Raw genomic sequence first — 27,081 nt, forward strand, 5'->3', positions numbered from 1 at the left:
ATTGGGTAGCTTTCATAGCATAAATACGCACATTCCCATTTCCATTCCCATTCCCGTTTCGGACCACGTTGGTTCGGGTCCCATTGGGGCTCTGTGAAGCCCTTAGTGTTGCCGGGGTGTTGGCCGACGTGGGAGGGGGAGCGGGGGGCACCGTGTCTGCCTCTCGAACCCCTACAACCTCATACAGCCCATCATCAAGGCAACGGACGGGTGAATTCCGGATTCCCACCTCAGTGTAGGTGTGGTCTCTGACCCCGTCTCCTCCTCCCCCCCGAATGTCTCCCCCCTCGGGGTCTCCCTTCCCCACTGGTCTGTTGGGGATCTGGGGAAGCTGGCGGACCAGGGGTGGGCGGAGGTCAGACATGGAGCGACGGCTGTGGAGGAGGAGCAGGTCCATACTGGCTGGACGATTCTTACCCCCACCTAGAGCGAGTGAGAAGGAGGGGGACCTTTATTATCCCGTCATTGTTACATAGTTTCCATCTCTGCTATGTACCGCCAGTTTTCAAATTATTGGCAGTTGATTGTTAGTATTGTTACTTACTGTTGCCGTTGCAAGGCAGGCGGTTGATCTCATGCAGCCTGGTGTCAGATTTACTCATGGAACTGTTCTTGGGCTGACGGAGAGCACCCTGCAGAGAGAGAGAGAGAGGGGGAGAGAGAGAGAGAGAGAGAGCGAGAGAGAGAGCGAGAGAGGGAGAGAGAGAGAGAGAGAGAGAGAGAGAGAGAGAGAGAGAGAGAGAGAGAGAACCAGAGACAGAGACAGAGAGAGAGAGATGGAGAGAGACAGTGAGAGAGAGAGAGAGAGAGAGGGAGAGAGAGAGAGAGAGAGAGACAGCGAGAGAGACAGCGAGAGAGCGAGAGAGGAGAGGGAGAGAGAGAGAGAGAGAGAGAGAGAGAGAGAGAGAGAGACAGCGAGAGAGAGAGAGGAGAGAGAGAGAGAGAGAGATAGCGAGAGAGGGAGAGAGAGAGAGGTAGAGAGAGAGAGAGGGAGACAGCGAGAGAGCGAGAGGGAGAGAGAGAGGGGGAAGATAGAAACAGAGATAAGTACATAGAGACTGGTCAGATGGATGTACTGGTCATCTACAGGGTGGTTCTCGATGTGTTTGAAATAACTGTTGTTTGGTTCCCACCTTCTGCTAAAAATAAGGGTGAAAAGTATTTAAACTTTTATGCTGGGTGGTGGAGTGAGCACTCAAAGTCATGTGACAGGAAATAGGAATGCAATTTATTGAGAGGGTCGATAACAAATAACGGTGAAGGGATTGTGGTAGGTCTGAAACACACAACAGAAAACATACACATGAAATGAGGACTTAGAAGGGGTGAGGAAAAGAGAAGGGGGCCGCGTGGGAAGTGAAGATAACTCACCATTTCTACTGAGGTACCCTTCTCTCCATTGGACACAGGATGTTTGGTCTTGTTTTTCCTTGGGACACGAAGTAACAGTGATTACTACTATGTCATTATTAACCCTGTCTCTGCTGAGTTTCACTCAGAGCTGAGAAGTAAACATTCCTTCATGGTTGAACACATTTCCACACGTTACTATTGGTGCTCTGGGAACGTTCTGTAACCATGGGAGACTGTTGATTTCAGTTCAGCGAAGATGAAGGAGAGGAGATGCACATGTGCACCGACAGTACACACTTGCAGAGTTCACTTAGTACCATTGAGATGCCCCGGGGACTCAGGGGTCTCTCTCTTCAGCCCACGACACATCACCCCTCTCTAGACACCTCTCAGCTCTGTCTACCCTTGGGGAACAGTGGGCAGGTGTCTACACCTCCACATCCCACAGGACTGTCACACTATAACAACACATTGGAGGCAGGAGTTCGGCACAAGAACAATAAATTGTTTACCAAACTAAAAAGAGTAAAGAAGAGACTTTTATCCAAACAGTTTGTGGCAACATCAACATATTTATTTTATTGGTTACATTTACAGATTCCTTAACATTAATCTTAACATTGAGCTACTGTACATCTCTATGTCTGGTCACAGTGCATATCCCCTGGCAACAAAGCCACTGAGGGTTGAGTCTCATTAGTTCCTGAAGGTTCTGTAAGAACCACACCGTACTGTGTTCCATTGCTTTTGTCTAGCGAGAGGGAGCCCTGTTCCCTAGACTGTGGATGTGACCTGCCCTCTCCACTGTCCTAGGAAGAGCATTTGATCTGATCTGACAATACAAACCATTAACATTCATCACACATTCTCTTCTCAGGACGCACGAAGGGTGGGATGGGGGGGGAGGAGGAAAGGGAGGGAGGAGGGACAGACATTGTGAGATGGGAGAGGGGGAGAGATAAATAAAAGAGGAGATTAGGAAGAGGTAGAGAGAGGGATAAGAGAGAGAGAAAAAGTGATTGGGAGAGAGAGAGAGAAATCTGTGAGATGTGTCAAATGTGTTGGCAGTGACCTCTCACCTCTGGCAGCCCACACAGACCACCACGATGAAGATTGTGACCACGAAGGCTGACGCCGCAGCGATGGCCCCTAGCATTAGCATCTTACGGTATGGGTCGTCCGTCCCAGAGGCCATAACACACACACTAAGACACACACACACTCAGACACACACTCACAGACAGAGGGTGCTCAGGAAAACCTGCAGAGGAGGGGTTGGGAAAAGAAAGAAAAACTATGTTTAGGATCCACTTTGTTTTCGCTATTTTTACTTTTGACAGGCCTCATGTATTACTGGTTAAATAAAGGATGTGTTTTTGATATGAGGTTTTTGATATGAGGAGGTTTTTGATATGAGGAGGTTTTTGATATGAGGAGGTTTTTGATATGAGGAGGTTTTTGATATGAGGAGGTTTTTGAAAGTGTGATACGATTACAACCCCGGAAATCTGTGAGAAAGTAAGAGAGTTTGAGAGGGTGAGACAGATACTGTATCAACAGTGGTGAACAGAAACAGTGTCGCAGAGAGCTAGGTGAGCAGAGGGGTATGTGTGCTTGAGCGTCTGTCTGTGATTCCGGTTTCTATTTCGGGCTCACTACCACAAGTGCATGTTCACAAATAGAAAACGGAGAAACATGCTGCAATGTGCTCCACATAGAGCATCATTTTTGGACAGGAGATGACATATTTTCACCTACACTACACTCCCTCTCTCCATAATCCAAAGCATATACATTAAGCCAGCTACCATCCCACAGAAACGTGTAGGATTTCATCCATGTTACTACCTGTTTTCTCAAACTAGTCATTGTATTCTCGTGTAGTGAGTGATATATCTCATATAGGTTGAACAAAAATACACATGATGAATCCCCAAATAGTATGTCCAGTTGATACCATGAGACAAATCTTTCTGGCCATCAGAGTGCTTCATTTCATTTGCTGGCACAATATCTTTGTTTTCTGTCTCAATAAGAAGTAGAGTGATTCCTTTGATGTAGTGGCCTACATCCTGACAAGTCTAACACACTTCATCAGACACGTATTTATGATACACACACACACACACACACACACACACACACACACACACACACACACACACACACACACACACACACACACACACACACACACACACACACACACACACACACACACACACAAGATTACTTGTTGGTTATCACTGCATTGTCGGAACTAGAAGCACAAGCATTTCGCTACACTCGCATTAACATCTGCTAACCATGTGTATGTGACAAATACAATTTGATTTGATTTGATTTGACTACACACATATTCTGTAAACAGTAAAGCTCTGTTCCCCGGGTGCCGAAAACGTGGATGTCGATTAAGGCAGCCCCCTGCACCTCTCTGATTCAGTGGCGTTGGGTTAAATGTGGAAGACACATTTCAGTTGAAGGCGTTCAGTTGTATAACTGTCTAGGTATCCTCTTTCCCTTTCTATTTCTGGTGAAAAAGCCAACCCTCATCTGTATGGTGATCAGTCCTGTATGGTGATCCTGATACTCCTTGGCCAGGGTGTTGTAGAGGTAATCAGTCCTGTATGGTGATCCTGATACTCCTTGGCCAGGGTGTTGTAGAGGTAATCAGTACTGTATGGTGATCCTGATACTCCTTGGCCAGGGTGTTGTAGAGGTAATCAGTACTGTATGGTGATCCTGATACTCCTTGGCCAGGGTGTTGTAGAGGTAATCAGTACTGTATGGTGATCCTGATACTCCTTGGCCATGGTGTTGTAGAGGTAATCAGTACTGTATGGTGATCCTGATACTCCTTGGCCAGGGTGTTGTAGAGGTAATCAGTACTGTATGCTGATCCTGATACTCCTTGGCCAGGGTGTTGTAGCAGTAATCAGTACTGTATGCTGATCCTGATACTCCTTGGCCAGGGTGTTGTAGAGGTAATCAGTACTGTATGGTGATCCTGATACTCCTTGGCCAGGGTGTTGTAGAGGTAATCAGTACTGTATGGTGATCCTGATACTCCTTGGCCAGGGTGTTGTAGAGGTAATCAGTACTGTATGGTGATCCTGATACTCCTTGGCCAGGGTGTTGTAGAGGTAATCAGTACTGTATGGTGATCCTGATACTCCTTGGCCAGGGTGTTGTAGAGGTAATCAGTACTGTATGGTGATCCTGATACTCCTTGGCCAGGGTGTTATAGAGGTAATCAGTACTGTATGGTGATCCTGATACTCCTTGGCCAGGGTGTTGTAGAGGTAATCAGTACTGTATGGCGATCCTGATACTCCTTGGCCAGGGTGTTGTAGAGGTAATGCCCTATTTCCCCAATGAAATTAAAACCCACGCAAAGCTGGACAATCCGCTTGCCTGTTTCATGTTGATAACTTACACTGTTTTCAGCAAATCAGTACGCATGCATCACAAACTCATGGCCACACAGGTAATCACTCACACAAACTCATACACACTCACCACACAGTCAGTGAATCAGTGACGTGACCAAACCACTGGATTAGTAGGAAAGCTGAACACCAGGGACATGAATGACAAAAGAGCAGTCAGCAAAAAGAGGTCAGAGAGAGAGAGACAGAGAGAGACAGAGAGAGACAGATAGAGAGAGAGAAACAGAGAGAACAGAGTATGGTGATCCAGAGACTCCTTGGAGAGAGAGAGAGAGAAACAGTAGAGATGGAGAGATAAGAGGGTGTTGAGAGAGAAACAGTAGATGGTGATCCGAGAGAGGGAGAGAGAGAAACAGTAGAGAGAGAGCCAGGGTGAGAAACAGTAATCAGACTGAGAGTGAGAAACAGCCAGAGAGAGAGAGAGAATCAGTACTGTAGAGACAGAGAGAGAAACTTGGAGGGTGTTGAGAGTAATCAGAGTATGGGAGAAAGACAGGGTGTTGAGAGAAAGACAGAGAGAGAGATAGAGAGGTAGAGAGAGAGAGAGAGATAGAGAGAGGGAGAAAGACAGAGAGAGAGATAGAGAGAGGTAGAGTAATCAGTAGAGTGATCCTGAGAGAGAGTGTTGAGAGTAGATAGAGTGAGAGCGAGAGAGAGAGAAAGACAGAGAGAGAGAGAAAGACAGAGAGAGAGTAAGAGAGCTGAGAGAGAGAGAGAGAGAGAGAGAGAGTAGAGTAATCAGTAGAGAGAGAGACAGCCAGGGAGAGACAGGTAACAGAGAGAGAGAGAATTCCAGAATACACCATATTATCTACAGTGTATCTAATATATCTATAGTGTATGTAATATCATCTACAGCACATATGTCAGTGTCAAGGCCAGTACGGGCCACATCCTGATACTCCTTGGCCAGAAGGTGTTTACGGCCCCTGGGATGATCTTGATTTATTATTAGGCCAGGGTGTTGCCCGCAGACCGCAGTGATCCTGCAGCCCTTGGCCAGGTGTTTTACACGTAATCAGTACTGTATTTCCCATAATGCTTGGCCAGGGTGTTGTAGAGTAATCAGTAGGCTGCTTCATTTCAATATTTATTGGCCAGCAGTTGTCAGCATAACAGTAAAATTAATTGATCCAGATACCCATCAAAAATGGCAAATCAGGAAGGTGGATCCTGAGAACCTTGGCCAGGGGTTTCAAACAAGGTGGGAGTCTGAGTATTTGTTCACGGAGTTGTAGCTGGTAAAACCTGATCCTGTGTCTTCAGGGTGTGTGGAGAAAGTGTGGGTGATCCTGATACTCCTTGGTATCTGAAAGAGTATAATCTGGCCAGGGACATTATGAAACGAAACACGCGGACAAAAATCAGAATATGGACATGGAACAAAGGCTACAAAAGGCAGAGGAGGTAATCAGTACTGTATGGTGCCTCAAATCTGGCCAGGCTCTGTTGTAAAAAAGTACTGTAAATCACAAGGCCAGGGTGTTGTCAAGGCCAGTTTTATTTTGGCAGAAGAGATCAGTACTGTAAATGAGCCCTGCCATTTACGGAGGGGATTTCAGGTAAAAACTGTATGCATGATTAAAGTTTGGCCAGAAGTTTGCCCAGAAAAAAGGCAACTCTTTTTAAATAATCAGTCTGTAGCAGAAACACCATTGCCAGGGTGTTGTAGAGTAGACCAGTTGTCCATCAATCTGAAAAGAGCCAGGGTGTTGTAAAAGGTAAAAGATTTCATTGCATATTCCTTGGCCTGTGTTGAGAGTAATCAGTACATTTCCTGACATTGCCCAGTTGTCAAGGTAATCAGTACTGTATGGTGATCCTGGACTCCAGCCTAAGTAATCGTGACAGAGGAGTTTTTGGCTTTACGTCCTATGCATGGCACTGATACTCCTTGGGCATGATTTGTATGAAGAGGTGTCAAGATGTGTAAATGTAGATGGAGCTGCCTTGGGGTGTTGTAGGGTTTGACTGTATGGTGATCCTGAGCACCTTGCCAGGGTGTGGACACAGGTAATCAGGACTGGTGATCCTGAAGATACAGGGGGAAAAGATGCAAGGTGAAAACGCGACAGGTGAGCTGACAGCTTATCATTGTATCATACACCAGGAATCAGTACTGTGCGGTAAAGCCTGAAAATGGAGAGGTAATCAGTAATGATGGCATCATCACTTGGCCAGTTGTTTTAATCAGAGCCAAAGGTTTGAATCACTTGGCCAGTTCAAGGCATTTCTGACGGAGTTAGAAATCGGAGCATGGTGATTTGCCTTATCACACAGAGGTGCGATGGCTAAGCCAGGGAAAGGTGCTTCAAAGATGTTTCCTGATACTCCTTGGCCAGGGTGAGGAGATTTGTCTGTTCTTGGACAGCAAAGGGAAAGACACAACACAACTCCGAGACGAAATGTTTCTTTCTGATGTGAAATGGCTTTTCTGTGTGACATTACTGTAGTCATCTGAATGCAATGAACTTGCAGCTGCAGGGTATGGGATCGTGTCATCTCTGATATGTACAGTACAGTGAAGGCATTTAAAACCAAACTGACTCTGTGGGAGACGTACAGATGCGGAAAGAAAATTTGAGCCACTTTCCCAGCTGCCAGACCATGAAAGAGAACTCTCTACCAGTGTGTTGTAGAGCGCATCAGTTGGCTGATAAAATAGGTATGCTTGCCGCTGACTTTCGTAATCGCCGATTTGCTGACTTTGAAGCACAAAAAAGCAGGTTGTGATCCTGATAACCCATTTGCCTGTTGACGAGGAAAGCTCACCACCAAACCTCCAAATGGAGTTGATTGACCTCCAATGCAATGATGCACTGAGGGCAAAATATGCGGCAGTGGGTGTAATCTACGGAGTTCGCCCGATTCCTCCCGACACAATGCCCCAGCTGATCCTGCATCCAGGCTGCTCAAACGTTGCCGGGTGTTGTAGAGGTAATCAGTACTGTATGGTGTGAACTCCTTATGTTTGGCAGCACATACCTGTTGTGAACAACTGTTTTCTTTGATGAACTTGAACAAAACATCACACAGTAATCAGTACTGTACTGCTGAACACCTGGCCACTAGAGGTAATCAGTACTGATGGTGATTTCCTCAGCTCTTGAGCCAGGGTGTTGTAGGTAATCAGAACATTGATGAACTGGCCAGGGTGTGGAAAAGATGGGTGTATCACCCTCAACCTCAAACAAGTGAACATTACTGTGCAATCACATATTTAGAGTTTTTACTCAGTTCAAGTTTAAAAGTTAAAGTTTAGGGTTTGTTTTCACTGCATGTTCCTGATACTCCTTAAACAGGGTGTTGTTTTTGATTAATCAGATTTTTGCACTTTATTTTATTGTATTTCCAATTATATTTTAAAAATATTTCTCCTTGGCCAGGGGATGATAGAAAGGTAATCAGTACTTATTGATTTTTTTCTTTGAAGTAAATTTAGCCCACTTTTGCCAAATAGAAAATCAGTAGGCTACTGATGGTGCCTTGAATAGGGTTTCTTTCATTTAATGTTCATGTTATGGGGATTTTTATATAAAGGAAATTTGTCTTTTGTGTCTGTTGAAAATTAAAGATTACTGACAGAGCCATAAGTAAAATACTTGCTTTATTTATCTGGCCATATTGGAATATATTTGTTAGGTTTTCAGTAGGTTCAGTATTATGGTGATCCTAGACTATTGGCCAGGGTCATTTAGAGGTAAAATTTTTCAATGAACATTCGAACAGTCCTGATACCCTTGGCCAGGGTGTTGTAGCTAATCAACTGTTTTTTATTTGGCCCTCCGTCCATTTGTACTGTTGGTGATCCTGATATCTACAGTGTTGTAATAATCATCTACAGTGTATGTAACATCATCTACAGTGTATGTAAGGTAATCATACTATATGGTGATCAATCACCACCTTCCAGGGTGTTGGAGACACCTGAAACCCCACCTCTGCAAAGCTGGAATACCTAGGATAGGATAAGTTTTAATCCTTCCACACCCCCACCCCCCACCCTTTAAGATTTAGATGCACTATTGTAAAGTGACTGTTCTACTGGATGTCATAAGGTGAATGCACCAATTTGTAAGTCGCTCTGGATAAGAGCGTCTGCTAAATGACTTAAATGTAAATGTAAATGTAATCTATAGTGTATGTAATATCATCTACAGTCTATGTAATATAATCTACAGTGTATGTAATATCATCTACAGTGTATGTAATATCATCTATAGTGTATGTAATATCATCTACAGTGTATGTAATATCATCTATAGTGTATGTAATATCATCTATAGTGTATGTAATATCATCTATAGTGTATGTAATATATCTATAGTGTATGTAATATTATCTACAGTGTATGTAATATCATCTACAGTGTATGTAATATCATCTATAGTGTATGTAATATCATCTACAGTGTATGTAATATCATCTACAGTGTATGTAATATCATCTATAGTGTATGTAATATCATCTACTGTGTATCTAATATATCTATAGTGTATGTAATATCATCTACAGTGTATGTAATATCATCTACAGTGTATGTAATATCATCTATAGTGTATGTAATATCATCTACTGTGTATCTAATATATCTATAGTGTATGTAATATCATCTACAGTGTATCTAATATATCTATAGTGTATGCAATATCATCTACAGTGTATGTAATATAATCTACAGTGTATGTAATATCATCTATAGTGTATGTAATATCATCTACAGTGTATGTAATATCATCTACAGTGTATGTAATATAATCTACAGTGTATGTAATATCATCTACAGTGTATGTAATATCATCTACAGTGTATGTAATATCATCTATAGTGTATGTAATATCACCTACAGTGTATGTAATATCATCTACAGTGTATGTAATATCATCTACAGTGTATGTAATATCATCTACAGTGTATGTAATATCATCTACAGTGTATGTAATATCATCTACAGTGTATGTAATATCATCTATAGTGTATGTAATATCATCTACAGTGTATGTAATATCATCTACAGTGTATGTAATATCATCTACAGTGTATGTAATATCATCTACAGTGTATGTAATATAATCTACAGTGTATGTAATATCATCTACAGTGTATGTAATATCATCTATAGTGTATGTAATATCATCTACAGTGTATGTAATATCATCTACAGTGTATGTAATATCATCTACAGTGTATGTAATATCATCGACAGTGTATGTAATATAATCTACAGTGTATGTAATATCATCTACAGTGTATGTAATATCATCTACAGTGTATGTAATATCATCTATAGTGTATGTAATATCATCTACAGTGTATGTAATATCATCTACAGTGTATGTAATATCATCTACAGTGTATGTAATATCATCTACAGTGTATGTAATATCATCTACAGTGTATGTGGTTTTCTGTTTCTCTATGATAAAACTGCATCTCTTTTCCTACCTCTTCCCTCACACTCTTTTCATCTCTCTCTCCCTCCCACTCTTTCTGCATGACCCTGCACAGCAAATGAATTAGCACTTAGGAAAGCCCCTATGGAAAAGACAGAAAGACATACCCAGTGCTGGAGAAGCTGCTGAAAACAGTTATCGAGATAGATTTTTTACATTCTTTGTCATTTAGCAGACGCTCATATTCAGAGGGACTTACAGCAGTGACTGCATACACTTCCGTTATGGTCCCCCGTGGGACCCACAACCTTGGATTTCTCCTGCTCTACCAACTGATCTACATGGGACCAAGATATGGTGGGGGAGAGAGAGAGAGAGAGAGAGAGAGAGAGAGAGAGAGACTGGGAGATGAGACAGAGGGGGAGTGGGGGAGAGAGGACAGAGAGAAAGAGAGAGGGAGGGAGAGATGAAGGGGGAGAGAGAGGGAGGTCATTGGCAGCTGTTCCCCCGTCTTTGTCAGTTTCTTGTAAAATATTACATGGAGAAACGCAGGTATCATTTCAGCTTCCCCACAAGAGCAATCATCTGAATAACATAAAACACAGTAGGCTTGGGTGATATACCGTACACTGTGTATTTCAAAATACTGGCGGTATGATTTTCAATACTCGAAGGGGCTGCGGGGGTACGTGCTACGTCACTGATTATAACTGTAGGGTAAGTAACTAGAAGAAATCTAAAATGTGTCAAATAAATGATATCCAGCTCAGTTCTCCCGCTATGTATTTGGTTTGCTAACTTGCTAGCTAAGGGGCTAAATGTCAAGATCAAGCTTCTTGGTTCAAGCAGAGACATTAAATCCCCTCCTGGATCAAGATCCCTGTTACCTATATTTTATTTTTTTAAATAGCGCCCCTTTTTTATACCCAGGTATGGTACAGAAGCGGTAGGACCGCCTAACCCTACAACACACAGCATCTCACTATGTTATCCACATGCACACACACGCTATGTTTGTTCCCTCTGATCTTGCTAAAGGATTGTTCTGTCGTCAGTCAGATAGAGAAGGAAACCGTTCCGTGTTCTGGAGGATTTCACATGTTACAGGACATGTGGATATACTGTAGCTTACTGGGCATCCTGTACTATACTGTACTGTAATCCTGCTTGCGTTTTACAGGACATGTGGATATACTGTAGCTTACCGGGCATCCTGTACTATACTGTACTGTAATCCTGCTTTCGTTTTACAGGACATGTGGATATACTGTAGCTTACTGGGCATCCTGTACTATACTGTACTGTAATCCTGCTTTCGTTTCGGTAAATGTTGGAACATTTGATTTATATTTAGTTTTAACAAGGATTATAATTAGGAGGAGGTGGAGGACAGTTGTGAAGATGATGAAAGTGATGCTTCTGCGGATGATGATGGTGATGATGATGCAGACTATGACTCAGACCTAGAGCTGAGAACACCTTGAGAGGAAGTGTTTCTCCGGAAACTCAAAACAGCAGAAATGCAAAAGCGGAGAACCAAGACATGAGATAGTTGCATTCAGCAGCAGTGTAACAGAACAACCACAGCTACAAGTTAGGGCTTCCTCTACGAGCTTCCTTTGACAAACAAGACCAGAGCTAGAACACAACACAACTCAAGATGACGTACAGAGCTTGTGATTCTTTTAAACCTTTATTTAACTGGGCAAGTCAGTTCAGAACAAATTCTTATTTCAATGATGACCTACCCCGGCCAACGCTGGGCCAATTGTACACCACCCTATGGGACTCCCAATCACAGCCAGTTATGATACTGCCTGGATTCAAACCAGGGTCTGTAGTGACATCTCTCACACTGAGATGCAGTGCCTTGGATTGCTGCGCCGCTCAGGAGCCCAAATGATGCATGACGCATTGCCTATGAGCCCTGTTGAACATTCTTATAGCTCCCTATATAGTTCATGAAGGAAAGGACAGGGACTGATGAGTTTCCTACATCAGTGTTGATCAGAAAATGGCTTCATATTTGCAGGTGTTATTCTGTGATGTCCAAAGCCCTCTGATGATCTAAATGTACCTGTGGTGTTGCCTGTCAATGACCACTATGAAACAGCAGGAGGCAGGGGAGAGTTGACAGGGAGTGACAGGTGTACTTTCCAGCGGTGTAGTAGTCACTTCACTGACAGTCTTCTCCATTCAAAACATTCTGTCAGTCACTGTCAGCCCAGACCTTGAAAGTGAAGCTGTATTAGTTTAGGTCAATGGGAATGAACTGTGAGACATAAAGGTCTGAATGTTATCTTGAGATCCTTGTGAGGAAAACCCTTTAACATCATCAGCATTCTTGTTTATTTTATTTTTCATTTCACCTTTATTTAACCAGGTAGGCTAGTTGAGAACACCTTTATTTAACCAGGTAGGCAAGATGAGAACAGACCTTTATTTAACCATTTAAGGCTAGTTCAGAACAACCTTTATTTAACCAGGTAGGCTAGTTGTAGAACACCTTGGGATTTAACCAGGTAGGCCAGTTATGAACACCTTTATTTAACCAGGTAGTGCTAGTTGAGAACACCTTTATTTAACCAGGCCCAAAGGCTAGTTGAGCCCTGTTGAACATTCTTTAGCTTTAACCAGGAAAGGCTAGTTGAGAACACCTTTATTTAACCAGGTAGGCTTCATATTTAGTTGAGAACACCTTTATTTAACCAGGTAGGCTAGTTGAGAACACCTTTATTTAACCAGGAGGCTAGTTGAGAACAGGTTTATTTAACCAGGTAGGCTAGTTGAGAACACCATTTATTTTAACCAGGTAGGCTAGTTGAAAGAAGCTGTTTATTTAACAATGAACTGTGAGGCATAAAGGTCTGAACTTGAGACCTTTGAGGAAAATTTAACATCAGGTAGGCTTGTTTATTTTATTTTTCACACCTTTATTTAACCAGGTAGGCTAGTTGAGAACACCTTTATTTAACCAGGTAGGCTAGTTGAGAACACCTTTATTTAACCAGGTAGGCTAGTTGAGAACACCTTTATTTAACCAGGTAGGCTAGTTGAGAACAAGTTCTCATTTACATTTGCTACCTGGCCAAGATAAAGCAAAGCAGTATGACACATACAACAACACAGAGTTACACATGGAATAAACAAACATACAGTCAATAATACAGTAGAAAAAAAGTTAATATACAGCATGTGCAAATTAGGTAGGATATGGGAGATAAGGCAATAAATAGGCCATAGTGGCGAAGTAATTACAATATAGCAATTAAACACTGGAGTGATAGATGTGCAAGTAGAGATACTGGGGTGCAAAGGAGCAAGTTAAAAAATAAATACAGTATGGGGATGAGGTAGTTGGATGGGCTATTTACAGATGAGCTATGTACAGGTGCAGTGAACTGTGAGCTGTTCTGACAGCTGGTGATTAAAGTTTTTGCAGTTTGTTCCAGTTATTGGCAGCAGAGAACTGGAAGAAAAGGGGGCCAAATGAGGAATTGGAATTGGTGACCAGTGAAATATACCTGCAGGAGTGCATGCTACAGGTGGGTGATGCTCTGGTGAGAGATGAGCTGAGACAAGGTGGGGCTTTACCGAGCAAAGACTTTTAGATGACCTGGAGCAAGTGGGTTTGGCGACGAATATGAAGCGAGGGCCAGCCAACGAGAGCGTACAGGTCGCTGTGGTGGGTAGTATATGGGGCTTTGGTGACAAAACGGATGAGTAGGGTATTGGAGGCTATTTTGTAAATGAAATCGCCGAAGTCGAGGATCGGTAGGATGTCAGTTTTACAAGGGTATGTTTGGCAGCATGAGTGAAGGATGCTTTGTTGCGAAATAGGAAGCCGATTCTAGTTTTAACTTTGGATTGGAGATGTGAGTCTGGAAGGAGAGTTTACCGTCTAACCAGAGACCTAGGTATTTGTAGTTGTCCACATTTTCGAAGTCAGAAGCGTCCAGAGTAGTGATTTTGGACAGGCGGGCAGGTGCAGGCAGCGACCGGTTGAAGAGCATGCATTTAGTTTTACTTGCATTTAAGAGCAATTAGAGGCCATGGAAGGAGAGTTGTATGGCATTGAAACTCGTCTGGAGGTTAGTTAACACAGTGTCCAAAGAAGGGCCAGAAGTACACAGAATGGTGTCGTCTGCGTAGAGGTGGATCAGAGACTCACCAGCGGCAAGAGCGACATCATTGATGTTTACAGAGAAGAGAGTCGGTCCAAGAATTGAACCCTGTGGCACCCCCATAGAGACTGCAAGAGGCCCGGACAAAAGGCCCTCTGATTTGACACACTGAACTCTATCAGAGAAGTAGTTGGTGCACCAGGCTAGGCAATCATTTGAGAAACCAAGACTATCGAGTCTGCAGATGAGGATGTGGTGATTGACAGAGTCGAAAGCCTTCGCCAGGTCAATGAATACGGCTGCACAGTATTGTTTATTATCGATGGCGGTTAAGATATCGTTTAGGACCTTAAACGTGGTTGAGGTGCACCCATGACCAGCTCTGAAACCAGATTGCATAGCGGAGAAGGTATGGTGGGATACGAAATGGTCGGTAATCTGTTTGTTAACTTGGCTTTCGAAGACCTTAGAAAGGCAGGGTAGGATAGATATAGGTCTGTAGCAGCTTGGGTCAAGAGTGTCCCCCCCTTTGAAGAGGGGGATGACTGCAGCTGCTTTCCAATCTCTGGGAATCTCAGACGACACGAAAGAGAGGTTGAACAGGCTAGTTATAGGGGTGGCAACAATTTTGGCATATAACTTTAGAAAGAGAGGGTCCAAGTTGTCTAGCCCGGCTGATTTGTAGGGGTCCAGATTTTGCAGCTCTTTTAGAACATCAGCTGACTGGATTTGGGTGAAGGAGAAATGGGGGAGGCTTGGGCGAGTTGCTGTTGGGGGTGCAGGGCTGTTGATCGGGGTAGGGGTAGCCAGGTGGAAAGCATGCCATAGTAGCCATAGTGGATTTATCGGTGGTGACAGTGTTTCCTAGCTTCATTGCAGTGGATAGATGGTAGGAGTTGTTCTTATTCTCCATGGACTTTACAGTGTCCCAGAACATTTTTGATTTGATGTTGCAGGAAGCAAATTTCTGCTTGAAAAAAATAGCTTTGGCTTTCCTAACTGCCTGTGTATATTGGTTTCTTCTAGCTTCCATGAAAAGTTGCATATCACGGGGGCTGTTCCATGCTAATGCAGAACGCCATAGGATGTTTTTGTGTTGGTTAAGGGCAGTCAGGTCTGGAGAAAACCAAGGGCTATATCTGTTCCTGGTTCTAAATCTGTTGAATGGGGCATGCTTATTTAAGATGCTGAGGAAGGCATTTTAAAAAAATAACCAGGCATCCTCTACTGACGGGATGAGATCAATATCCTTCCAGGATACCCGGGCCAGGTCGATTAGAAAGGCCTGCTCGCTGAAGTGTTTCAGGGAGCGTTTTACAGTGATGAGTGGAGGTTGTTTGACCGCTGACCCATTACGGATGCAGGCAATGAGGCAGTGATCGCTGAAATCTTGGTTGAAAACAGCAGAGGTGTATTTAGAGGGCAAGTTGGTTAGGATGATATAGGGTGCCCGTGTCAGCTTTGGGGTGGTACCTAGTAGGTTCATTGATATTTTGTGTGAGATTGAGGGCATCAAGTTTAGATTGTAGGATGGCTGGGGTGTTAAGCATGTTCCAGTTTAGGTTGCCTAGCAGCACAAGCTCTGAAGATAGATGGGGGGCAATCAGTTCACATATGGTGTCCAGAGCACAGCTGGGGGCAGAGGGTGGTCAATAGCAGGCGGCAACGGTGAGAGACTTGTTTTTAGAGAGGTAGAAATTCAAATTAAAAGTAGAAGTTCAAATTGTTTGGGTACAGACCTGGATAGTAGGACAGAACTCTGCAGGCTATCTTTGCAGTAGATTACAACACCGCCCCCTTTGGCCATTCTATCTTGTCTGAAAATGTTGTAGTTAGGGATGAAAATTTCTGAATTTTTGGTGGTCTTCCTAAGCCAGGATTCAGACACAGCTAGAACATCCGGTTTGGCAGAGTGTGCTAAAGCAGTGAATAGAACAAACTTAGGGAGGAGGCTTCTAATGTTAAAATGCAATAAAAAACCAAGGCTATTACGGTTACAGAAGTCATCAAAAGAGAGCGCCTGGGGAATAGGAGTGGAGCTAGGCGCTGCAGGGCCTGGAATCACCTCTACATCACCAGAGAAACAGAGGAGGAGTAGGATAAGGGTACGGCTAAAAGCTATGAGAATTGGTCGTCTAGAATGTCTGGAACAGAGAGTAAATGGAGGTTTCTGGGGGCGATAAAATAGCTTCAAGGTATAATGTACAGACAAAGGTATGGTAGGATGTGAATACAGTGGAGGTAAACCTAGGTATTGAGTGATGAGAGAGATATTGTCTCTAGAAACATCATTGAAACCAGGTGATGTCATCGGATGTGTGGGTGGTGGAACTGAAAGGTTGGATAAGGTATAGTGAGCAGGGCTCGAGGCTCTACAGTGAAATAAGCCAGTAAACACCAACCAGAACAGCAATGGACAAGGCATATTGACATTAAGGAGAGGCATGATTAGTCGAGTGATCATAAGGGTCCAGTGAGTAGTGAGGTTGGTGAGATTCAGGCCCATCTCCACCACCCCACCCTGCTGTCTCCCACAGCCCAGCCACACAGCCTCTGAAGCAGCCACTTTCCCTGTGCCACTGCCCTGCCCCTGGTGCTACCGCCTGTTGTTATCCTTTAATGGTTTCTGCAAATTCCCCAAAGCCTCTTTTCCCTCTCCTCTCCCTTTGGGATTAAGGGGCCAAACGCCCTCCAACGCAATTTCCCTAATTGGAGATGTGTAGGCTACCCTGTCCTCTCTCACGCTGTCATCACATCAACACACATCGCACTAAGTGATTATTGTAGCAGAACATCCGTGTCTGTCTGTCTGTCTGCCTGCCTGCGTGCGTGTGTGTATTCAGTCCCTTAGAGTGAAAGGAGAACTGCAACCTGGTTCATCTTTAAATGCTTGACCTCTAAATCAATCTGTCATCACAGTACTTGGAGATTGGTCAGTGACTCGCACAAAATCTATGACAGATTTACATTCGTGGTCCTTCTGTAGCTCAGTTGGTAGAGCATGGCGCTTGTAACGCCAGGGAAGTGGGTTCAATCCCCGGGACCACCCATACGTAGAATGTATGCACACATGACTGTAAGTCGCTTTGGATAAAAGCGTCTGCTAAATGGCATATATTATTATTATTATTATATAGAATAAGCCTGGAAACATGACAACACAGTGAGCTGAGTTCATCAGAGGCCCCCAGCAGCACATTACAGCAGAGGAGAAATCACATTATGTCCTCAGCAATCTCTGGCCCTGCGGGACACCAACATACATCAAACACACAGACAGAGAGACAGAGAGAGAGAGAGAGAGAGAGAGAGAGAGAGAGAGAGAGAGAGAGAGAGAGAGAGAGAGAGAGAGAGAGAGAGAGAGAGAGAGTAGACTAGAGCAATAGGGAGAGGGTGAGAGAGAGAGAGGGAGAGAGAGTGAGGGAGAGAGAGGGGGAGCGATACAGTAGACTAGAGCAATAGGGAGAGGGTGAGAGAGAGAGAGGGAGAGAGAGTGAGGGAGGGAGAGAGAGGGGGAGCAATACAGTAGACTAGAGCAATAGGGAGAGAGAGAGAGAGAGAGAGAGAGAGACACACAGACACTTTTATTCTTTCTTTAATGATTCATCTTCATTTCATTAAAACCTCACCACCATATATCTGAATATCTGGGTTGCTTTACCTGTGACATTTCAACTGATGGCTGCCACGTCATTCTCTAAGCCACAGTATAAAACACACACACACACACATCCTAATACCATCTAATAACACTGTAATATTCTGTACATGGTTCCACTACAGTATGTGACACTGTCTCACTCATTATTTACAACCATTAAGCAGGTGATTTAGTTGATGATAAATGCACTTGTATGATGTGGATAGAGTTGCTGTGGTGGTTGTACCTGTCACTGGTAAATTGAATTGATTGGTCATGATTTGGAAAGGCACACACCATGTCTATATAACGTCCAACAGTTGACAGTGCATGTCAGAGAAAAAAACAAGCCATGAGGTCGAAGGAATTGTCCCTAGAGGTCAGAGACAGGATTGTGTCGAGGCGCAGATCTGGAGAAGGATACCAAAACATGTCTGCTAGCGGTCGACCGATTATGATTTTTCAACGCCGATACCGAATATTGGATGAGCCCACACACAAAAAAGCCGATACCGATTAATATGCCGATTTTTATATATTTGTAATAATGACAATTACAAGAATACTGAATGAACACTTTTATTTTAACTTAATATAATGCATCAATAAAATCAATTTAGTCTCAAATAAATAATGAAACATGTTCAATTTGGTTTAAATAATGCAAAAACAAAGTGTTGGAGAAGAATGTAAAAGTGCAATATTTGCCATGTAAAAAAGCTAACGTTTATGTTCCTTGCTCAGAACATGAGAACATACGAAAGCTGATGGTTCCTTTTAACATGAATATTCCCATGTAAGAAGTTTTAGGTTGTAGTTATTATAGGACTATTTCTCTCTATACCATTTGTATTTCATATACCTTTGACTATTGGATGTTCTAATAGGTACTTCAGTATTGCCAGCCTAATCTAGGGAGTTGATAGACTTGAAGTCATAAACAGCTCGATACTTGAAGCACAGCGAAGACCTGCTGGCAAATGCAGGAAAGTGCTGTTAGAATGAATGCTTACGAGCCTGCTGCTGCCTACCACCACTCAGTCAGACTGCTCTATCAAATATCAAATCATAGACTTAATTATAATATAATAACACACAGAAATATGAGCCTTCGGTCATTAATATTGTAAACCATCATTTCGAAAACAAGATGTTTATTCTTTCAGTGAAATACGGAACCGTTCCGTATTTTATCTAAAGGCGTCATCCCCAAGTCTAAATATTGCTGTGACATTTTGCACAACCTTCAATGTTATGTCATAATTATGTACAATTCTGGCAAATGAATTAAGGTCTTTGTAAGGAAGAAATGGTCCTCACACAGTTTGCAGCGAGCCATGCAGCCCAAACTGCTGTATATACCCTGATTCTGCTTGCACAGAACGCAAGAGAAGTGACACAATTTCCCAAGTTAAAAGAAATTCGTATTGATTTGAAGAAAGGCATTGATGTTTATGGTTAGGTACACATTGGTGCAACGACGGTGCTTTTTTTCATGAGTGCACTTGTTAAATCATCACCCGTTTGGCGAAGTAGGCTGTGATTCGATGATAAATTAACAGGCACCGCATCGATTATATGCAACACAGGACAAGCTAGACAAACTAGTAATATCATCAACCATGTGTAGTTAACTAGAGATTATGTTAAGATTGATTGTTTATTATAAGATAAGTTTAATGCTAGCTAGCAACTTACCTTGGCTCCTTGCTGCACTCGTGTAATAGGTAGTCAGCCTGCCACGCAGGCTCCTTGTGGAGTGCAATGTAATCGTCCATAATCGGTGTCCAAAAATGCTGGTTACTGATTGTTATGAAAACTTGAAATCGGCCCCAATTAAAACCTTTGGGCTCGGGGGCAGTATTTTGACGACTGGATGAAAAGCGTGCCCAAAGTAGACTGCCTGTTACTCAGGCCGAGAAGCTAGGATATGCATATAGAAAACACTCTAAAGTTTCTAAAACTGTTAAAATAATGTCTGTGAGTATAACGGAACTGATATGGCAGGCGAAAACCCGAGGACAAACCATACAAAAAAATTATTCAGCCTATCACTGTTTCCAATGGCTGTCATGTTTATTATGAGGGTGAAAACCTCCCAGATTACAGTTCCCAGGGCTTCCACTAGATGTCAACAGTCTTTATAAAGAGTTTCAGGCTTGTTTTTAGAAAGATTAGCTAGAATTTGAAGTTTTTCTAAGTAGCTCCGATTTTAGCTGTTGTGTTTTCATGCGCGTCGATGAGAGCGCGCTCTTTGTTGTTTATCTCTGGTAAAGACAATAACGATTCTCTATCTTGAATTTTATTGTTTATTTACGTATTAGGGTACCTGAGGTTTGATTATAAACGTTGTTTGACTTGTTTGGAGAAGTTTATTGGTAACGTTTTGGATTCAATTTGTATGCATTTTGAAGGAAGGGAACCGGTGGATTATTGAATGAAGTGCGCCAGCTAAACTGAGTTTTTGGGGATATAAAGAAGGACTTTATCGAACAAAATGACCATTTGTGATGTAGCTGGGACCTTTTGGAGTGCCAACAGAAGGAGATCTTCAAAGTAAGGCATTTATTATATCGCTATTTCTGACTTCATGGAGCTTTCGCAGTAAAAATCTGAAATCTGACACAGCGGCTGGATTAACAAGAAGGTAAGCTTTATTTCGATGTATGACACTTGTATTTTCATGAATGTTAAATATTTCTATTTCTGTCATTTAAATTTCACGCTCTGCAATTTCACCGGATGTTGTCGAGGTGGGTCGCTAGCGTAACACCTGCGCCAGAAAGGTTAATCGGCCGTTCTGATTAATCGGTCGACCTCTAATGTCTGCAGCATTGAAGGTCCCCAAGAACACAGTGGCCTCCATCATTCATAAATGGAAGAAGTTTGGAACGACCAAGACTCTTCCTAGAGCTGGCCGCCCAGCCAAACTGAGCAATCGGTGGAGAAGGGCCTTGGTCAGGGAGGTGACCAAGAACCCGATGGTCACTCTGACAGAGCTCCAGAGTTCCTCTGTGGAGATGGGAGAACCTTTCAAAAGGACAAACATCTCTACAGCACTCAACCAATCAGGCATTTATGGTAGTGGCCACTCCTCAGTAAAAGGCACATTACAGCCTGCTTGTAGTTTGCCAAAAGGCACCTACAGGACTCTCAGACCATGAGAAACAAGATTCTCTGGTTTGATGAAACCAAGATTGAACTCTTTGACCTGAATGCCAAGCATCATGTCTGGAGGAAATCTAGCACCATCCCTACGGTGATGGTGGTGGCAGCATCATGCTGTAGGGATGTTTTTCAGCTGCAGGGACTGGGAGACTAGTCAGGATCGAGGGAAAGATGAACGGAGCAAAGTACAAAAAGATCCTTCATGAAAACCTGCTCCAGAGCACTCAGGACCTCAGACTGGGGCGAAGGTTCACTTTACAACAGGACAACGACTCTAAGCACACAGCCAAGACAATGCAGGAGTGGCTTCAGGACAAGTCTCTGAATTTCCTTGAGTGGTGCAGCCAGAACCCAGACTTGACCCCGATCGAACATCTCTGGAGAGACCTGAAAATAGTTGTGCAGCAATGCTCCCCATCCAGCGTGACAGAACTTGAGAGGATCTGCAGAGAAGAACGGGAAAAACTCCCCAAGTACAGGTGAGCCAAGCTTGCATCATCATACCCAAGAAGACTCAAGGATGTAATTGCTACCAAAGGTGCTTCAACAAAGTACTGAGTAAACGGTCTGAATACTTAAGTATTTGTGATATTTTTTTTGGGGGGGGTTTCTTCTAAAAACCTGTTTTTGCTTTGTCACTAAGGGGTATTGTGTGTAGACTGATGAGGAAAAATACAAAAATACAATAATGTAACAAAATGTGAAAAAATTCAAGGGGTCTGAATACTTTCTGAATGCACTGTATATATATTTCCACACTATGAATTTGGAATAATACTGTAATACTGTGAAAAGTATGATATTGCCCTTTTAGAGTAATAGCTGTTTGAAAAGTCAGCCTGAAATTTCAGCCTGTGTTGGTGAGCTGGATTTTTGGCCTGCATGGTGACATCACCAGGCAGTAAGACCAATAACAAAGAGAGTTCCAAACCTCTCTGCCAATAACAGCTAGTGTAAGGTACTTAATTGTTACCCAGAAATGATTTGATATTGACATAAAACGGCTACATTGGACCTTTAACTTTTTATGGCTGTAGGGGCAGTATTGAGTAGCTTGGATGAAAAGGTGCCCATTGTAAACGGCCAGCTCCTCAGTCTCAGTTGCTAATATATGCATATTATTATTAGTATTGGATAGAAAACACTCTGAAGTTTCTACAACTGTTTGAATTATGTCTGTGAGTATAACAGAACTCAAATTGCAGGCAAAAACCTGAGAAATTCCACTTCCTGTTTGTATTTTTTCTGGGGGTGGCAGATTTTCAACCAAGCTCTCATTGAACTTACAGCGAGATATGGATGAGTTTTCACTTCCTACGCCTTCCACTAGATGTCAGCAGTCAATAGAACTTTGTCTGATGACTCTAATGTGAAGGGGGGTCGAATGAGACAGGAAATAGTCACCAGTGCCACGAGTTGACCATGCGTTCACGGTGCGCGTTCAGAGGGGAAGGACCTGCATTCCACCGGTCACCTGAAGTCATTCTAATTTTTCGGTTGGAACGTTATTCAAGATATACAGTGTATGTAAACAACATTCTAAAGATTGATTCAGTACATCGTTTGACATGTTTCTACTGACTGTTACGGAACTTTTGGACATTTCGTCACGTTATAGTGGACGCGCTTTGTGACTTTGGAATTGTTTATCAAACGCGCTAAACAAAGTAGGTAATTGGACAGAAATAACGGACATTTTCGAACAAATCAAGCATTTATTGTGGACCTGGGATTCCTAGGACTGCATTCTGATGAAGTTCATCAAAGGTAAGGAAACATTTATCATGTATTTTCTGGTTTCTGTTGACTCCAACATGGAGGCTAATTTGGCTACTGTTCTGAGCGCCGTCGTCTCAGATTATTGCATGGGTTGCTTTTTCCGTAAACCTTTTTTGAAATCTGACACAGCGGTTGCATTAAGGAGAGTTATATATATAATTCCATATGTATAACTTGTATTATCATCTACATTTATGATGAGTATTTCTGTTGAAACGATGTGGCTATGCAAAATCACTTGATGTTTTTGGAACTAGTGAATCTAATATGCCAATGTAAACTGAGATTTTTTTATATAAATATAAACTTTATCAAACAAAACATGCATGTATTGTGTAACATGAAGCCCTATGAGCGTCATCTGATGAATATAATTCAAGGTTAGTGATTCATTTTATCTTTATTTCTGTTTTTTTGTGAAGGCTATATTTTGCTGGAAAATGGCTGTGCTTATTGTGGTTTGGTGGAGACCTAACATAATCGTTTGTAGTGCTTTCGCTGAAAAGCCTATATGAAATGGGACACTTTGGTGGGATTAACAACAAGATTACCTTTAAAATGATATAAGACACATGTATGTTTGAGGAATTGTAATTATGAGATTTCTGTGGTTTGAATTTGGCGCCCTCTATTTTCACTGGTAGTTGTCATATGGATCCCGTTAGCGGGATTGCAGCCTTAACAGGTTTTAACGTAGGTATGTAGCTTACGGTCAACTTGCAAATGAATGTGTTTATCCTAGTTACCTACTATGTAAATGTAATGTAGTACCCGGGGATATTTAGATAAGTAACTACTACTAATTTGGATAAAAGCATCTGCTAAATGATATTCTTTTTTCCCTTCTTGTTGAATCATAGCCTGGTAGAAGATCTATTTGTGTTTTATCCACCTCCTATGCAATTGGCGATGGAAGTGAAAGGAATAGATTTGGCTACAAGTCTAAGATGATCTGTGACCAGGCTGACACAAAGAAGAGGTTTAAGATTAAATCAAATATACCACTGCTAACATGATATCACCTTTCACAATATGACAGTTGATTGATTCACTGGGCAGTTTATCTCAGTTTATCTCCATTTTCCAATGGTCCAATGCCAATGAGAGGCTGAGTAAGGCTAAAATACTTAACTGTGCAGATCCCACAGACTCACGCAAGGTGAGGGAAGGCAAGCCCACAGACTAACGCAAGGTGAGGGAAGGCAAGCCCCTCTCTTATAGCTTCAGCTTAATTAACCAATCTGAGTCAGAGGACAAAACAAGGATTTTTAGACTTAGCTAGCCTCATGGGATTGGGGATCTCTCTCTTGCTTGCTTTTTCTCTCGTATGCGCACTCACTCCATCTCCCTCGATCTCTCAATTTCTCTCTCTCTCTCCATCTTTCTCTCCCTCTCTCTGCTTATTTCAATCCTATAGTTCCTCATTATTTTAATGATCTGCGGGTAAAGGAAGTTTTCTGCTCGCCCATGCAGTTTACTTTTAACAACAGACAGAGCAGTTTGGGAATTGAACCAAAAACAGAAAAGTGTAGCTAGTTGTTCATTAAACTAGATAGAAATCCCTGTGCTTTATTATAAATGTGGTATCAAAACAACCAGCAACAGTACATTTCCAACCCATGTTGGGGAGAGAGCATCCGTGACAGTTTTCAACCTTTTGTGTTATCCGTTTCATACCACAGCTTAGTATGAATAGCATAGTAATAGTAATCATTCATTTTAGTATAAAGTGCAACACTTGTGGTCAACTCAAAGGGGTGCGTGGCACGTGTGCACATGCTTGTGTATCTCTTTCAGAGCACTCAGTATAACTGCTGGATCTTCTGAAACCTCCTTATCCCAAGCCGAGGAGACTGACTTCAGAAACCCTCCTAACTCACTAGTCTGCTGAACAGGAGACATCTCTTCGTCTGAAGTATCAGCCACCCACCTGCCTTTCAGAGGGCCTGACAGACACAGATATTCCTCCCCATCTCTCTGTCTCACTCTGTCTCTCTCTCTCTCTCTCGTTATTTCTGCCTTTGGTTTAAATGCATAATTCATTCCAGTGCAGATTTGGAGAGCCCTCCCAATCCCCCACCATTGGGGAGACAGAGAGGCTCAGCTCAGCTATTTGCCATCCTCTTGCCGCAATGTACTGAAACATCTAAACAGGAGAGATTCAGAGAGATTCGGGGAGATTCAGAGAGATTCAGAGAGATTTAGGGAGATTCAGGGAGATTCAGGGAGATTCAGTGAGATTCTGAAGAGATTTGGATCGATTCAGAGGGATTCAGAGGGATTCAGAAAGATTCAGAGGGATTCAGAAAGATTCAGAAAGATTCAGAAAGATTCAGAAAGATTCAGGGAGATTCAGGGAGATTCCGGGAGATTCCGGGAGATTCAGAGATATTCAGTGAGATTCAGTGAGATTCAGTGAGATTCAGTGCGATTCAGTGCGATTCAGGGAGATTGAGGGAGATTCCGAGAGATTCAAAGAGATTCATGGAGATTCAGAGAGATTCCGGGAGATTCAGAGATATTCCGTAAGATTCAGTGAGATTCAGGGAGATTCCGAGAGATTCCGAGAGATTCAGGGAGATTCAGGGAGATTTATCTCCTCCCCACACGTGTTCTGATATTCCCAGCTAGCTAACGTTGGGTCGGCTGTGAGCAGATTAATGATGATTTGACTGCTTAGTGTCTAATAAAAAGCCTTAACCCCTCAGAGATGCATGGAGATGACCCAGGAGAGGGTCAGGGAGAATGTATGATGGTGCTACCACCAAGCTTCCTCTGTCCTATACGTTATAGAATCACACATCACAGTGCCTCATCTCATGTCTCTGTCTACTTCAACCATCCAACTACATGTACTTACCTTCAACTCAGTATTTCACACACAGCTAAACACACACTGCAATGCAATCTACCAATCTAACACACTTTAACCTGATGCTTTTTTTAGCCTGACGTGACCCATATTTAACCTCTTACTCGAAGCTTCACACACACACACACACACACACACACACACACACACACACACACACACACACACACACGTTCTGTCTAGTCCTAGTCTGTCCTGGCCTAGTCTGCCCTGTTCCACCCCAGTCTGTCCTGTTCTAACCTAGTCTGTCCTGTTCTGTCCTTTTCCTCCCTAGTCTTCCCTGTTCTGTCCGAGTCTGTCCGAGTCTGCTGTTTTAACCTAGTCTGTCCTGTTCTGTCCTAGTCTGCCCTGTTCTGTCCTAGTCTGTCCTGTTCTGTCCTAGTCTGCCCTGTTCTGTCCTAGTCTGCCCTGTTCTGTCCTAGTCTGCCCTGTTTTGACCTAGTCTGTAATAGTCTGTCCTATTCTGTCCTGTTATGTACAAGTCTGTCCTGTTCACACCTATTCTGTCCTGTTCAAGTCTGTCCTGTTCTGTCCTAGTCTGTCCTGTTCTGAACAAGTCTGTCCTGTTCTGAACTAGTCTGTCCTGTTCTGAACTAGTCTGTCCTAGACTGTCCCGTTCACACCTTTTCTGTCCTACTCTGCCCTGTTCTGTCCTGTTCTGAACTTGCCTGTCCTGTTCACACCTATTCTGTCCTGTTCTGTCATAGTCTCACCTATTCTGTCATGTCCTGTCCTAGTCTGTCCTGTCCTAGTCTGTCTTGTCCTAGTCTGTCCTGTTCTGAACAAGTCTGTCCTGTTCACACCTATTCTGTCCTGTTCTGTCCTGTCCTAGTCTGCCCTGTTCTGTCCTAGTCTGTCCTGTCCCAGTCTGTCCTGTTCTGTCCCAGTCTGTCCTGTTCTGACCTAGTCTGTAATAGACTGTCCTAGTCTGACCTAGTCTGTCCTGTTCACACCTAGCATCTCCTAGTCTGCCCTATTCTGTCATTTTCTGTACAAGTCTGTCCTGTTCACACCTGTTCTGTCCTAGTCTGTCCTGTCCTAGTCTGTCCTGTTCTGAACAAGTCTGTCATGTTCACACATATTCTATCCTAGTCTGTTCTGTTCTGCTCTAGTCTGTCCTGTCCTAGTCTGTTCTGAACAAGTCTGTCCTGTTCACACCTATTCTGTTTTAGTCTGTCCTATTCTGTACTAGTCTGTCATGTTCACACCTATTCTGTCCTAGTCTGTCCTGTCCTGTACTAGTCCTCCCTGTTCTGTCCTAGTCTGTCCTGTTCACACCTGTTCTGTACTGCCCTAGTCTTCC

At 42.9% G+C, this 27,081-nt stretch overlaps 1 protein-coding gene across 3 annotated transcripts in view; it reads right to left on the reverse strand.

The window, feature by feature from the left end:
• The window catches only part of LOC118371512 (uncharacterized), a 117,581-nt gene that overhangs the window by 39,498 nt on the left and 51,002 nt on the right, over positions 1 to 27,081 (reverse strand). The window contains exons 2-6 of one of the 3 annotated variants that reach the window (XM_052481888.1): positions 10,455 to 10,532; positions 2,433 to 2,614; positions 1,372 to 1,429; positions 545 to 632; positions 32 to 423 (exon numbers count right to left, since the gene is read on the reverse strand). In XM_052481888.1, coding sequence (XP_052337848.1) covers positions 32 to 423; positions 545 to 632; positions 1,372 to 1,429; positions 2,433 to 2,548 — 654 coding nt within the window. In that variant the 5' untranslated portion in view covers positions 2,549 to 2,614; positions 10,455 to 10,532. Of the gene's footprint in view, positions 1 to 31; positions 424 to 544; positions 633 to 1,371; positions 1,430 to 2,432; positions 2,615 to 10,454; positions 10,597 to 27,081 lie in introns of all 3 variants that reach the window. The other 2 variants (XM_052481887.1, XM_035756982.2) reach the window with 2 other exon arrangements.

Source organism: Oncorhynchus keta, chromosome 27 (genome assembly GCF_023373465.1).
Source record: "Oncorhynchus keta strain PuntledgeMale-10-30-2019 chromosome 27, Oket_V2, whole genome shotgun sequence".
Classification (NCBI taxonomy): domain Eukaryota; kingdom Metazoa; phylum Chordata; class Actinopteri; order Salmoniformes; family Salmonidae; genus Oncorhynchus; species Oncorhynchus keta.